Raw genomic sequence first — 13,615 nt, forward strand, 5'->3', positions numbered from 1 at the left:
GCACAAGAAGAATCTTAAGGATCATGAGAAGGGACTGAACACATTCTCTTCTTGTGGCTAGAAAGCACGGAGGATGGCAGATTCCAACACTGACCCTTTCAGAGGGTAAAGAAAGCTAACAAATTGCAGCAAAAGCTGCAGAAATCTCAACACGACAAGCCACCTTTCAGAGGAACACATCATGTTGCACTGAGTGATTTTATAAACATCACCCATTGCAGTTCAGCTCAATAGCTAAAAGCTAATACCAATCCATTACCTTAAAAACCCTCAATTACACTGATGTTTTGTGACATTGAAGTATTAAGAGTCTCCAAGCCTGCCCTCCTTTCAGGACTAACATTCCACTATGTTCTTGCCCACTTGTTGCATCCTTTATTTATAGTTCAAACCACAAGTTGTAGGAACAGAAGGAGGCCACTCAGCCCATCATGCCTGCTCTGCCATGCAACGAGATCATGGCTGATCCAATGACCCTCAACTCCACTTTTTGTGATAAGAGAAGTAACTATTTCTAAGCAAAGGCACTATTTCACAGCTCGATTCAACTTCCCCAGAACCACTGATCGTTTCTTTCCAGCTCTTCTATTTTTGAAGTATGAACAATATTGCCTTTTATATTTACCTCCCCTGCCCACAAACACTACTTTCCCACATTGACTTGCAGCTGTTATTACGATCAACTTGCTGCCTGCCAATATCACCCTTTCACATCTGCAAACTTCATACGATTGCATCCCTATTGCTCGTGATATGCCCAAAGTCAGAGCCTGAAGGAAAATACTCGTTACTGTAATTACCAAACCTTAATTTAAGCCATTTTCTTTAACAATTACTCCATTACCTCAAGGTGGGGCCCCCAGCGCAGACACCCGGCCTCGGGGGGCCGGGTTGGCCCCCAGAGCGGACCCCCGGCCTTGGGGTGAGGTCCCCAGCGTGGACCCGTCTGCCTCACATGCTATTTTTCTCTCTCTTTCTGCTTTAGAATGACAGTAATGCTGAACTTCTAACTTTATTACTTTATTTTTCTAATTTATACCTAAGATTTTGTACCCAGACACCTTTGTACCTAAGATGGCACTGGAAACGGTGACTTTGTAAAGTTTTCGCTGTACTCCTGTATCTGTATTTGACCACACGTGAAAATAAAACCTAATACCAGTTCTGTTTCCGCATCATTTCAAACAAGCTTTTATTTTCTGTAAAATCACTGCAATGCTTGATTTTCTTTTCACTATCTCATGGCCCTTGGTTTAAATCAAAATCTTAACACTTTGCTGACAATATATAGGAAATAGCCCTCACTTTGGCGAGCTCATATTCATTCACCTTTACAACTATAATCCTCTGCAGGTGAAGTATTTCAAAACAGACCATATAAGCCTTGTTAACTTTTCCTAGGTCTCAGTTGCAAAGAATGTTGATTAACGTCAATGGCATTACAACATTAGGCAGACTAGCATTTATATAGGGTAAAGAGAGATAACAAGGTGTAGAGCTGGATGAATACAGCAGGCCAAGCAGCATCAGAGGAGCAGGAAAGCTGAAGGGTCCAGACCCGAAACGTCAGCTTTCCTGCTCCTCTGATGCTGCTTGGCCTACTGTGTTCATCCAGCTCTACACCTTGTTATCTCAGATTCTCCAGCATCGGCAGTTCCTACTATCTCTAGCACTTATGTAGCACTCTTTTTCACAGCCATCAGCCATCTCAAAGTGCTTTCCTGCCCAGAAATACACTTGGAGTGTAGTCATTGTGGGAGGAAATGCAGCAGCCAACATGGTAACAGGCTCCCACACGCACACACACAGCAATGTGATAATGACCAGGTCATCTGCTTTGTAATATTGATTGAAGAACAAATACAGTTTGGGAGGTGATGGATAATTCCTGTGTTTTGCTTCAAAAATAGTGCCATGGTACATTCTAAATCCATCTGAGGTGTAAAATCTCATCAAAAAGACAGCGCTTGCAATAGTGCAGCACTCTCTCAGTGAAGGTAGGGCTGCTTTCACATTACAGAGGTGGTGGCTTAAACAGGGGGTCACCACGCCTCAGGTGAGGGGAGAGGTTGAGAAGGTGGGCCCTTCATGGTAACCTCAGCTGGTAGTGGTGTTGGGGTTACTTTGTGTCGGAAAGTAGCCATTCGGCCAACTCTGCTGATTGACCCCGACTCTCCCATAGAATCCCTACAGTGTAGAAGCAGGCCATTCAGCCCATTTGGTTCACACTGACCCTCTGAAGAGCATCCCACCCAGACCCATCTCCTACCTTATCCCAGAATTTCCCCACAGCTAACCCACCTAGCCTGTACATCCCTGGACACTATGGGCAATTTAACATGGACAATCCACCATAACCTGCACATCTTTGGACTGTGGGAGGAAACTGGAGCACCTGGAGGAAACCCACGCAGACACGAGGAGAATGTGCAAACTCCACACAGACAGTCGGCTGAGGGTGGAATCGAACCCAGGTCCCTGCCGCTGTGAGGCAGCAGTGCTAACGACTGAGCCACCATTCCACCCCAGTGCAGTGCTGAAGATCTGGAGCAGACACTTGAAACCAGTTCCTCAGTGCCCAATAATGACGTCTGGCTAAACAGCAAAAAGTCAAAAAGGTATCAATTTAACTGGATAGATGCCTCAAAATGTTCAGCCTCATTTTAATGATTCCAGATTAATTTTGGGAGTGGTGTAGAAAGTTATAAGCATTAGAGCACATTATTAGATACAGTAAACTTTCACAATGCATTTAACTTTACAAAATACATAAATCACTTCAGATCTTTATTGAAATTTTCCTCTAAACAATGGACAAGTACAAATCTCTCTAGAAATAGGCCTGTGCAGAAGCAGCAACTAAAACTGTACGTACAGCACCTCATTGCTTCAATGAGGTAGGTGGAGATCAGTATCAAAGAACAGGCAATTTACAAAGTGAAAGTAAGGAAAGTTGGCACAGATTTCAAGAGGCTTTTAAAAACAGCTCCAACATGGCTCGTCCAATGGTTCAAAGGCCACTGAGAATCAAGATTAGTGTAAACATCTTCATTATTTTTCTGAACATGCACCAAAGGGTGAATTTCCCACGTATGACCCAGAAACCTGCAAAAACAAGGACCAATGATTAATTTACAGTAAGCTATATCTGCAACACTGCCTCAAAACAGAGGCATCTCAAGAGGATACAGGACGGGTAAAGTTCCAACAATAGCAGGCATAATGGAAACCAACTGGCCAGTGCGGACCCTCAGCAAGGCTACATTTTCATTCCTAAAGGAACTTCTCTCTGCACTGCACCCCCTAAAAACAATTCCTGAAATTCAATCTTTTCTTACATCCCTACCCTCACTGGCCGTGTCATGTTGACTTTGCACTCAGCAGTGAAGACACATTTTGTCCCTTTTTCACCTTCATTTTACATCGCGCGCTCTCCTTTACCACCATGAACATTCCCTGTGTTTGTGTGTCATGGGCACACTGTCACTATTGTTCTACTCACTCCTGCCCACCATCCCCCTCCCCCAACATCTGTCAACAGCATTAAACAAAAACACTATTTTCCAGCTCCTTTCTAGAGAGGAGAGCGAGAGAGACAACTGGTGAGTGTTTAACCTCAGGGTCACCACACCTCAGGGGGCTGTAGAGGCTGTGAAGGTGGGATCCTCATGGTAACCTCAACTTGTGCAGGAATAAAACCCACACTGTGAGCATCAGTCTGTATCACAAACCAACCATCCAGCCAACTGAGCTAACCAAAGCGTCATACCAGACTGGAAACATTCATTCTGCCTTCTACCCACAGGCACTGCCAGATCTGCTGAGTTTCACCAGCACTTTTGGATTTTATTTCAGATTTACAATGGCTGCTATATTCTGCTTTTATTTGTTTCAATTCCCGTAACTTATTTTAGTGGGAGCGTAAATTACATTTATGTCTAACTGTGGAAATATAAATTCCCCCATCCTTCTGTGACAACTGACATATTTAGACATAATCCCACTTTCACCACTCCTTCCTGAATGGCCTATTCCTGCTACTAAAGTCTACGTTTTCTAGAGGTGAGATGTTACAAAAATGCGATCCACAGATGGGAGTCACATCCCACCAGCCCAGCTAGAGAACTGAAATTCACTCACTTAAATAACTCTGGAATAAAAAATTGTGTAGCGAATCTACCGAGTGCAGTGAAAACCCATCTAGATGACTCTTGTCTGATGGGAAGGTAATCTGCCACATTTAACATACCAGTCTTATCACTCGCTCCACACAGCAATGTAATTGACTTGTAACTGGCCTTTGAATTGAACATTGTATACTCCATGGTATTCAAGGACAGCGTTCACTACCACCATCTTCTCTGACGGGCAATGCATTGAGTACAGGGGTTGGGAGGTCATGTTGAGGCCATACAGGACATTGGTTAGGCCACTTTTGGAATACTGCTCTCAACTCTGGTCTCCCTGCTTTAGGAAGGATGTTTTGAAACTTGAAAGGGTTCAGGAAAGATTCACAAGGATGTTGCCAGGGTTTGGGGGTTTGAGCAATAGGGAGAGGCTGAATAGGCTGGGGCTGTTTTCCCTGGAGCGTCAGAGGTTTATAAAATCATGAGGGGCGTGGATAGGGTGAATAGACAAAGTGTTTTTCCCCAGGGTAGGGGAGTCCGAAACTAGAGGGCATAGGTTTAAGATCAGAGGAGAAAGTTTAAAGGGGATTTGAGGGGCACCTTTTTCATGCAGAGGGTGGTGCGTGTATGGAATGAGCTGCCAGAGGAAGTGGTGGAGGCTGGTACAATTACAACATTTAAAAGGCATCTGGATGGGTATATGAATAAGAAGAGCTTAGAGGAATATGGGCCAAATGCTGGCAGACAGGACTAGATTAATTTAGGATATCTAGACAGCATGGACAAGTTAAAACGAAGGGTCTGTTTCTGTGTTGTATAACTTTATGACTCCATGGGCAATAAATGATGCCCACATCCCCCCAAAAAACCCCACTGGGCAGGCACAAAGCATTGATGGCAATAAAGCAATAAAATACCACAAGTTCCTCACACGTGCTTTTTCTTCATTTCATTCACAGGATGAGGGTATCACTGGCTGGGCCAGAATTTATTGTCTATTCCTAATTGCCCAGAGGGCAGTTGAGAGTCAACCACATTGCTGTGGGTCTTGAGTCACATGTAGTGCAGACCAGGTAAGGATGGCAGATTTTGTTCCTGAAAGGGCATTAGTGAAGCAGATGGGATTTTCACCAACATTAACATCGGTCAACATTTGACTCTGAATTCCAGATTTCAAATTCCACCATTTACCACACACACTGCGGGATTTGAACTCCGGTCATACAATCAGATGGAATCAGACCCTTTGGTCCGACCCAACCGTGCTGACCAGATATCTGAAACTAATCTAGTCCCATTTGCCAACATTTGGCCTATATCCCTCTAAACCCTTCCTATTCATATACCCATCCAGATGCTTTTATGTGTTGTAATTGTACCAGCCTCCACCACTTCCTCTGGCAGCTCATTCCATACACGCACCACCTTCTGCATGAAAAAGTTGCTCCTTAGGTCCCTTTTAAATCTTTCCCCTCTCACCTTAAATCTATGCCCTCTAGTTTTGGATTTCCCCACCCCAAGGAAAAGACCTTGCCTATTTACCATTTCCATGGCCCTCATGATGGTATAAACTTCTATAAGGTCATTCCTCAGCCTTCTCCTCCAGGGAAAATAATCCCAGCCTATTCAGCCTCTCCCTATAGTTCAAACCCTCCAACGCTGTCAACATTCTCATAAATCTTTTCTGAACGCTTTCTAGTTTCACAACATCTTTCCTATAAGAGGGAGACCAGAATTGCAGGCAATGCTACAAATGTCCTAACCAATGTCCTGTACAGCCACATGACCCTCCTAACTCCTATACTCAAGGCACTGACCAATAAAGACAAGCATACCAAACGCCTTCTTCACTATTCTATCTACCAGCGACTCTACATCCAAAGAACTATGAACCTGCACTCCAAAGTCTCTTTGCTCAGCAACACTTCCCAGGACCTTACCATTAAGTGTATAAGCCCTGCCCGGATTTGCCTTTCCAAAATGCAGCCCATCACATTTATCTAAATTAAACTCCATCTGCCACTCCTCGGCCCATTGGCCCATCTGATCAAGGTCCTGCTGCACTCTAAAGGTAACGTTCTTCGCTGTCCACTGCACCCCCAATTTTAGTGTCACCTGCAATAAGGTCCCTAGAATATTCACTGGGAGTCTGGATGAATAGTCAAGTGATGATAGCACAAGGACATCTCATCTGCCTCTTCAATATTTTGACCTCAACCACTTTAAAATCACCCCCCTTTTCAGTCTTCTTCTATTTATATCTAAATCCATTGTTCACATTATTCGCTAACGTTTAGGATTTCCTGTTGTCCTTGTAGCCCCATTACTAGGTTATATGTGCAGCAGTTTTTCTGGTCAAATGTTTAAATGTTAAACAATTAACAATGTCCCTCGCTGGTGTTCTCTAGCTCTATATTGTAATTGTGTTAACTAACTCTGGCTAAACATAGATCCTCAGACCTGGACTGAAACATCAGTATTTAAAAGCACTTTTATTTAAGGGAGGCAATGGGATAGTGGTATTAATTGTTGAGGTTGGTTGGCTCACCGAGCTGGTTTGTTGTTCCACAGACGTTTCGTTACCATGCTTGGTGACATCCTCAGTGCAGCCTCTGATGAAGCATCGGTGTGTTTTCCCACCTGGTTTTTAAACTCTGGGGTCCGTTGCGATGGATTGCCTCACTTCCGGGTTTCCTCCGTAGTGGAATGTATATGGGGTCGAGTTCAATGTGTTTATTAATAGCATGCTTCATGGAGTGCCATGCTTCCAGGAATTCTTGTGCTTGTCTCTGCCTAGCCTGTCCCAGGATCTTGGTGTTGTCCCAGTCGAAGTCGTGGTTCTCCTTGTCCATGTGGATTGAGATGAGTGAGTATTGGTCGTGTCTTTTTGTAGCCAGTTGGTGTTCATGTACTCTGGTTGTTAGTTTCCTTCCTGTTTGTCTGATGTAGTGTTTCTCGCAGTCTCTGCAGGGGATCTTGTAGATGATATTGGTCCTGTCCATGGCGGGGAGTGGGTCTTTAGTTTGGGTGAGCACTTGTCGTAGGGTTGATGTAGGCTTGTGTGCCACTCTGATGCCCAGCAGTCGTAGGAGTCTTGTGCTGAGTTCTGACGTGTTCCTGATGTAGGGTAGTGTGATGAGTGTGTCGGGGCGTGTAGAATCTTTCTGATGCTGTTCCTGTAGGCATCTCCTGACCCAGTTCTTTGGATATCCATTATCCTTGAACATTTGGAAGAGGTATTCCTCCTCCTCTTGGCATAGTTCCATGTTGCTGCAGTGTGTTGTTGCCCTTTTAAATAGCGTTCGCACGCAGCTTTGTTTGTGTGTGCAAGGATGGTTACTATTGAAGTTCAATTCCTGGTCTGTGTGTGTGGCTTTTCGGTGTACTTTCGTTTGCAGTTCCCCATTTGTCTTGCGCTCTACCATGATGTACCAGGACCCCAGAGTTTAAAAACCAGGCGGGAAAACACACCGATGCTTCATCAGAGGCTGCACTGAGGATGTCACCAAGCACGGTAACGAAGCGTCTGTGAAACAACAAACCAGCTCGGTGAGCCAACCAACCTCAACATCCACAACCCGAGCTACAGATCTACTCCAAAACCTTAGTGGTATTAATCACTAGACTAATCTAGAAACTCAGCAAATGTTCTGAGGTTCAAATCCTGCCTCAGCAGATGGTGGAACTTGAATTCAATTTTAAAAATCTGGAATTAAAGAATTTACTGATGACCATGAAACCATTGTTGATTTTTGGGAAAAACCCATCTGGTTCACTAATGTCCTTTAGGGAAGGAAATCTGCCATCCTTACCTGGTCTGGCCCACATGTGACTGCAGACCCACAGCAATGTGGTTGACTCACAACTGCCCTCTGGGAATTTAGGGAAAGGCAATAAATGCTGGGCTAGCCAGAGATGCCTTCATCCAGTGAATGAATTAAAAACATATATTTAAAAATACCAACAACACTTGAATATTTACACTTTCGAAGAATCACAGGTTTACTCACCAAAAGAAAGTAGAATCCCGTTTTAGCTACAACAGCAAACAGGGTTTGGCTGGTCGGAATGGATTGGTGTTTGGATGGATTCCCGTCAGTAATGGATCCTGCTGGGCATTGTGCAGACAGAATTGCTTCAGATCTGCAGCTGCTTGAGATACCTGCATATTTTGGGGGGTTGGGTTGGGGGGGGCAATAAAAAATAAAAATCGGGGATAGGGGAGGGGAAGAGAAGGGACAAGAGTTACAGTTCTCTCCATGGTGGGCTCAACTTTGCTAGCAATAATCAGTTTCTTGACTAATAATCTGGTCAGACTTTCACATTGAGTTTTGTGAACCTTAAAGCACCAAGTAAAATTACATTACACAGCCGCAGGAGACTAGTTCATGATCTGTCTGGCAAAGAAGGGAAAATATATTCATCTCACGGAACGTCAGGATTATACTGGTACAAAGATTGGCAGGGATACCCACTTTTGATGATTTTCAACAAAATATCATCGTTGGGGTTTTATTATGTTGGAGTTGAGATCTTGGGGACTGTTGAGGAGCTGAAGTTCTGCTCACTTTTCTGAGTAAGCCACGTGTATTAACTTCTGGGAAAGCAACGGTACATTCGAAAGAAAGACCGAGCAAGCGAGAACGTTGCATGTGAGCCAAATTACTTCCATTTTGTGAAAATATGCTTCCTGTGTAACACTTGCAATTTATTAGCTGTAAACCCTTCTTCTTCCACTACTTTGTGGCACCATCTGAAAACTGAAGCTTGGAAAGGGAGTGAAGAGTGTGCAGCTATAAACAAAAGCTGCACACCGTCACTATGACACATCACAGTAAACAGCAGTGAGGAGAAACAGTGAGCTGGCCCTCAATGAGAAAAAGAACACTGGTTTACAAAGGGACTTGGCAAACTACATACAAGCAGCTACTCCATTACACAGTGTGTACAGTAAAGATACAGGCCATTTGATCTTTGCAAGTGCATATGTCCCAGTCTCAGTCATTCTCTCTATCTGATCCTAACTCCACAATTCAGCACCCTGTACTGGGCACAGCCCCGGGGTAGGGGATAATGTTCCAGCTACCCCAGCCATTTTGAAAATTGGAGGAGCTTGCAAGCAATTCCTGTTTGAAGGCTGTTCCCTAAGTAACAGCGTATGAGACACTACAGCTACAGGAAGTTCTGAGGGTGGTGAATGTGTGGAAGTCATTACCACAGAGGGCTGTGGAGGCCAAGTCATTGCGTGTATTTAAGACAGACATAGAGAGGTTTTTGATTAGCGAGGGGATCGAGGGTTACAGGGAGAAAGCAGGAGAATGGGGCTGAGAAACCTATCGGCCACGATCAAATAGCAGAGCAGACTGGATGGGCCCAATGGCCGAATTCTACGTCTAGTTTTATGTTGCTGTCACGACTGAAATAACATTTTCCGCTCTCTCCTGACGAGTAGTTTGTAAGAACAAGGTGGCAACTCGAGAGTTAATTAATTCTACTGATAGATTAAGACCACACTGTCACTTCCAAGTTGAAAGGTTGTGGAGATAGGGGTTTATTGGGCTAAATAAGGATGGGCAGGTTAGGTGGATTAGCCAGGGATATGCAGGCTAGATGTATTAGCCATGGGAAATGCTACAGGTTAGGGTGGGATGCTGTTTGGATGGTCAGTGCAGATCTGATGGACTGAATGGCCTCTTTCTGCACCCTACAATTCTATTCTATCTTTCGCTCTAAAGTAGTTCTAGCTACCAAAGAGTGGCTCATAGGAATTAAGATACAGCACAGGAACAAAAGAATCATTTTATATCTTCAAATGGAGAGAGGTCAGCTGCAGCTGCCAGCAGAGTCTGGGCCAGAGATTTTGGCAATGACTGAGCCACTGGAAGAGGTGGGAGTGTAGGGAAAGATTTGAAGGGATTGGAGAGAAAAAATCCTGCTCCTAATTATAGGCCGAGGACAGGCTGCGATTCACTCCAAATCACACAGAATACTACTCCCCATTGTAGGATCTTGTAGCATATAGCCAGCTGTTTGCACCAAACTCTCAAGAGCTGCGCGATTAGTCCCCTACCACAGCATTTAAGGAAAGTTTAAGGATATGGTGTAGGCCATGTAGGACTGAGATGAGGAGAAACGTCTTCACCCAGATATTGGTGAATCTGTGGAATTCTCGGTCATTGAAAGTGGTTGAGGCCAAAGCATTGAATGGTTTTAAGATGGATATGGGAGGAAAGTTTTTTTTTTAAAATAGAGGGTGATAAGTGCCTGGAATGTACTACCAGGGGAAGTGGTAGCAGCTGATACAATAGCAATGTTTAAGAAGTATTTAGACAGACATATGAATAGGCAGAAATACAGGAATACAGAGCATGTGCAGGGAGATTACTTCAGAATGGCATCACGGTCAGCACAGACATGATGGGCTGAAGGACCTGTTACTGTGCTGTACTATTCTATGTTCTATATTGCATAGCCCAGCATCAGGTTCCTCTCTTACTTTGCTGTTCTAAAGTGTCACATTTGCAAACCTCCAATTCTTTGACACTAATCCCATGCAGTTACAAGAGCAGGTCAGAGGCTAGAAATACTGTGGCGAGTAACTCCCCTCCTGACTCCCCAAAACCTGTCCACCATCTACAAGGCACAAGTCAGGAGTGTGATGGAATACTCCCCACTTACCTGGATGAGTGCAGTCCCAACAACACTCAAGAAGCTGGACACCATCCAGGACAAAGCGTCCACCGACGCTCAATAGCAGCAGTGTCTACTATTTACAAGATGCACTGCAGAATTTCATCTTTGGTTGGCAACATCTAAGCCTGTGACCTCTACCATTTAGAGGGACAAGGGCAGCAGATACATGGGAGCACTACCAGCTGCAAGTTCCCCTCCAAGCCACTCACCATCCTGACTTGGAAATATATTGCCGTTCCTTCATTGTTGCTGGATAAAAAAAAATCTTGGAATTCCTTTCCTAAGGGCATTGTAGGTCTCCCTACAGCAGGTGGACTGCAGCAGTTCAAAAAAGCAGCTCACCACCATCTTCTCAAGGCCAACTAAGGACGGGCAATAAATGCTGGTCCAGCTAGTGACTCCATGCCCTGGGTATCAACTTAAAAACAAAACAAAAATCCAGTGTGGATCTAAAGAATGTATTCAAGAAGTACTATTATTCCCAACCTGCCAGCCCTCAGCAACCAAGGATTCAATCCATATGGACCTGCTAATGCATCACTGAAGTGAAGTTAACCCCTATTCAGATGCTCTGTCTTTATTCTAGCTGGTATCTCTAACCGCACCCCCCAACCCCCCCCCCCAACCCCACAAATCCTCTTCTTTGGCACTCACACTGTCTCCAGCTGAAGATTTCCTGATCTCTCCATTAATCAGCCTGTGAAATCTTTCAGTAACACACAAAGATGTTACGTTATGCTCCAATCAATTTTCAATCTCGTCCCTCCTTGTCTTCTTACAATATTGTTTTGCCATTTCCGCTGCATTAAGATTCTGCCTTTTTTTTTCCTACTGTAGTCTATACCTTCATTTCCTTTTAGTCCTATCATGGTTTGAGCTGCACATTTCAGCAAAGTTAAATAAAAATCATAGGATAGTGTAAATAGAGATATATTGCTCTACAAACCAATGGGGAGGAAAAGGAAGGGAAGTAAAATAATTCCAATAGCTCAAGAAAAATAATGCAAATTGGATTGGGGATAGAAAGGGTGAAGATTATTTGAGAAAGGAAAAGGGAATTTGGGAACAGCTGGAGAAGGAGTTATGGCGTTAAAGAAAAAAAAAAATCTCTTTGCAGTCCAGAACTTGAACGTTGACTAATTTGAATGTTTCATCTGACACTCATCAGGAACAGGAAGGCTTCAGAGGGATATGGGCCAAATGCTGGCAAATGGGACTAGAATAATTTAGGATATCTGGCCCGCATGGATGAGTTGGACCGAAAGGTCTATTTCCATGCTGTACATCTCTATGACTCTAAGTGCAAGAATACCAAATTTCAAATGATTACAACAATTTATAGGACAGGAAAAGAAAGTGTTGATTTGTGAGCAAGTTGACTATTATGCCAACCAACCAGCATACTTCTCTCCTGCAGTATAAATGGTTGTGGTTGCCAAATTTCAAGCATTCTTGCATGTGTCATGTCGATTTCAAGGAAGATTAGCAACACATTCATGCATGTTACTTGAAAGACAGAAGAAATTTTTTGAAAAGTCCTGCGCCAAGCATAATAAGAATTAAGACAGGGAAATGAGAACACCGAACAGACTGGATTTGTAGTCTAGAAATAACATAAGACAGTTTAATATCATCCATATCTCCTTAAATGAGACTTCATAGAAAAACTATATACAACGTTGCAATTGTACTTAATCCCAAAGCTGGAGAGGAGAGTGAAAGAGGAGGCAGCAGCTTAATCACATCTCACAGGTCAAAGCTACCAATTTGAACATCATTTCAATTGACGCTCTTTGGAACACAATTAGCAGTTTCACTGTCATCATGGCCTATGTTGGTTCCAAAATTTTTTAAGCAAATTATTTTATCTGTAAGGGATTCAGACAGCCAAACAGCTTACTTCAGCAGGAGAGGGAAATAAACAAAATTCTAACAGGATGGACACTCCAGACACAGGGAGGATGTTTTCCCCGTCTGGGGAGTCCAGATTCAGGGACACAGTCTCAGGCTACACAGTAGACCAGCTAGGACTGGGAGGAGGAAACATTTCTTCATTCAAAGGGTAACAAACCTGTGGAAGTCTCTATTGCAGAAGGCCATCATAGATAAGTCACTGAATATGTTATATCAAGATTTTAAAGGCATCAACAGCTGAGGAGAGAAAGTGGGAATATGGCATTGAGAAATGAGTCATGATCAGATTGAATGGCAAAGCATGCTCGAAGGGCCGAATGGCCTACTGCTGGTCTCTAAGAAACCGCTAAGACTCCTCAGATACCAGTTTCGAGTAACTTCTGAAAGCAGTCGTCAGTCAAAAGGCAGCGTGTGGTGGTGTTTGAAGAGTTATGCAACAAGGATTGAGAGTTGCCTTTGGTGATGAAAGCAACAGAACCATGTTTATATTACCACAGTATTATCAGACCATTAAAACCCACCACCAGTTCATGGTCCAGTTAAATACTGTCAGGTTTATTCCATATTGCAACAACTTTGAGGACACTTCACCCAACTTCATTCTTAGTTAATTGTCATCAGAAAATCACCTGCAATGCCTTCTCTTCTTGATCTACATGTTCTGATTGTGAGACCAATCCTTGACCCCCTCCAATCGCTCTATGTACTCCCCTTAGTAATACCATCCAAAGACACAATAGCAGTTTCCACATGTAAACTGGCAAGACCCAACACAGCATCACCAGCTCCCTCAACTCCTGCACTCCCTGTAAATTATAAAGCTACCTAGCTATTACTGGAGCAGACAACACATTTGCAATCCCAGATATAATAGGAACTGC

At 43.7% G+C, this 13,615-nt stretch overlaps 1 protein-coding gene across 1 annotated transcript in view; it reads right to left on the reverse strand.

Annotated features, from left to right (window-relative positions):
- Positions 1 to 2,770: 2,770 nt before the first annotated feature.
- Positions 2,771 to 13,615, reverse strand: part of LOC109922774 (guanine nucleotide-binding protein G(I)/G(S)/G(O) subunit gamma-5) — a 17,501-nt gene continuing 6,656 nt past the window's right edge. Inside the window, exons 2-3 of the mRNA XM_048602293.1 lie at positions 8,138 to 8,289; positions 2,771 to 3,105 (exon numbers count right to left, since the gene is read on the reverse strand). Coding sequence (XP_048458250.1) covers positions 8,164 to 8,289 — 126 coding nt within the window. The 3' untranslated portion in view covers positions 2,771 to 3,105; positions 8,138 to 8,163. The remainder of the gene's footprint in view (positions 3,106 to 8,137; positions 8,290 to 13,615) is intronic.

Source organism: Rhincodon typus, chromosome 10 (genome assembly GCF_021869965.1).
Source record: "Rhincodon typus isolate 14 chromosome 10, sRhiTyp1.1, whole genome shotgun sequence".
NCBI classification, from domain to species: Eukaryota; Metazoa; Chordata; class Chondrichthyes; order Orectolobiformes; family Rhincodontidae; genus Rhincodon; species Rhincodon typus.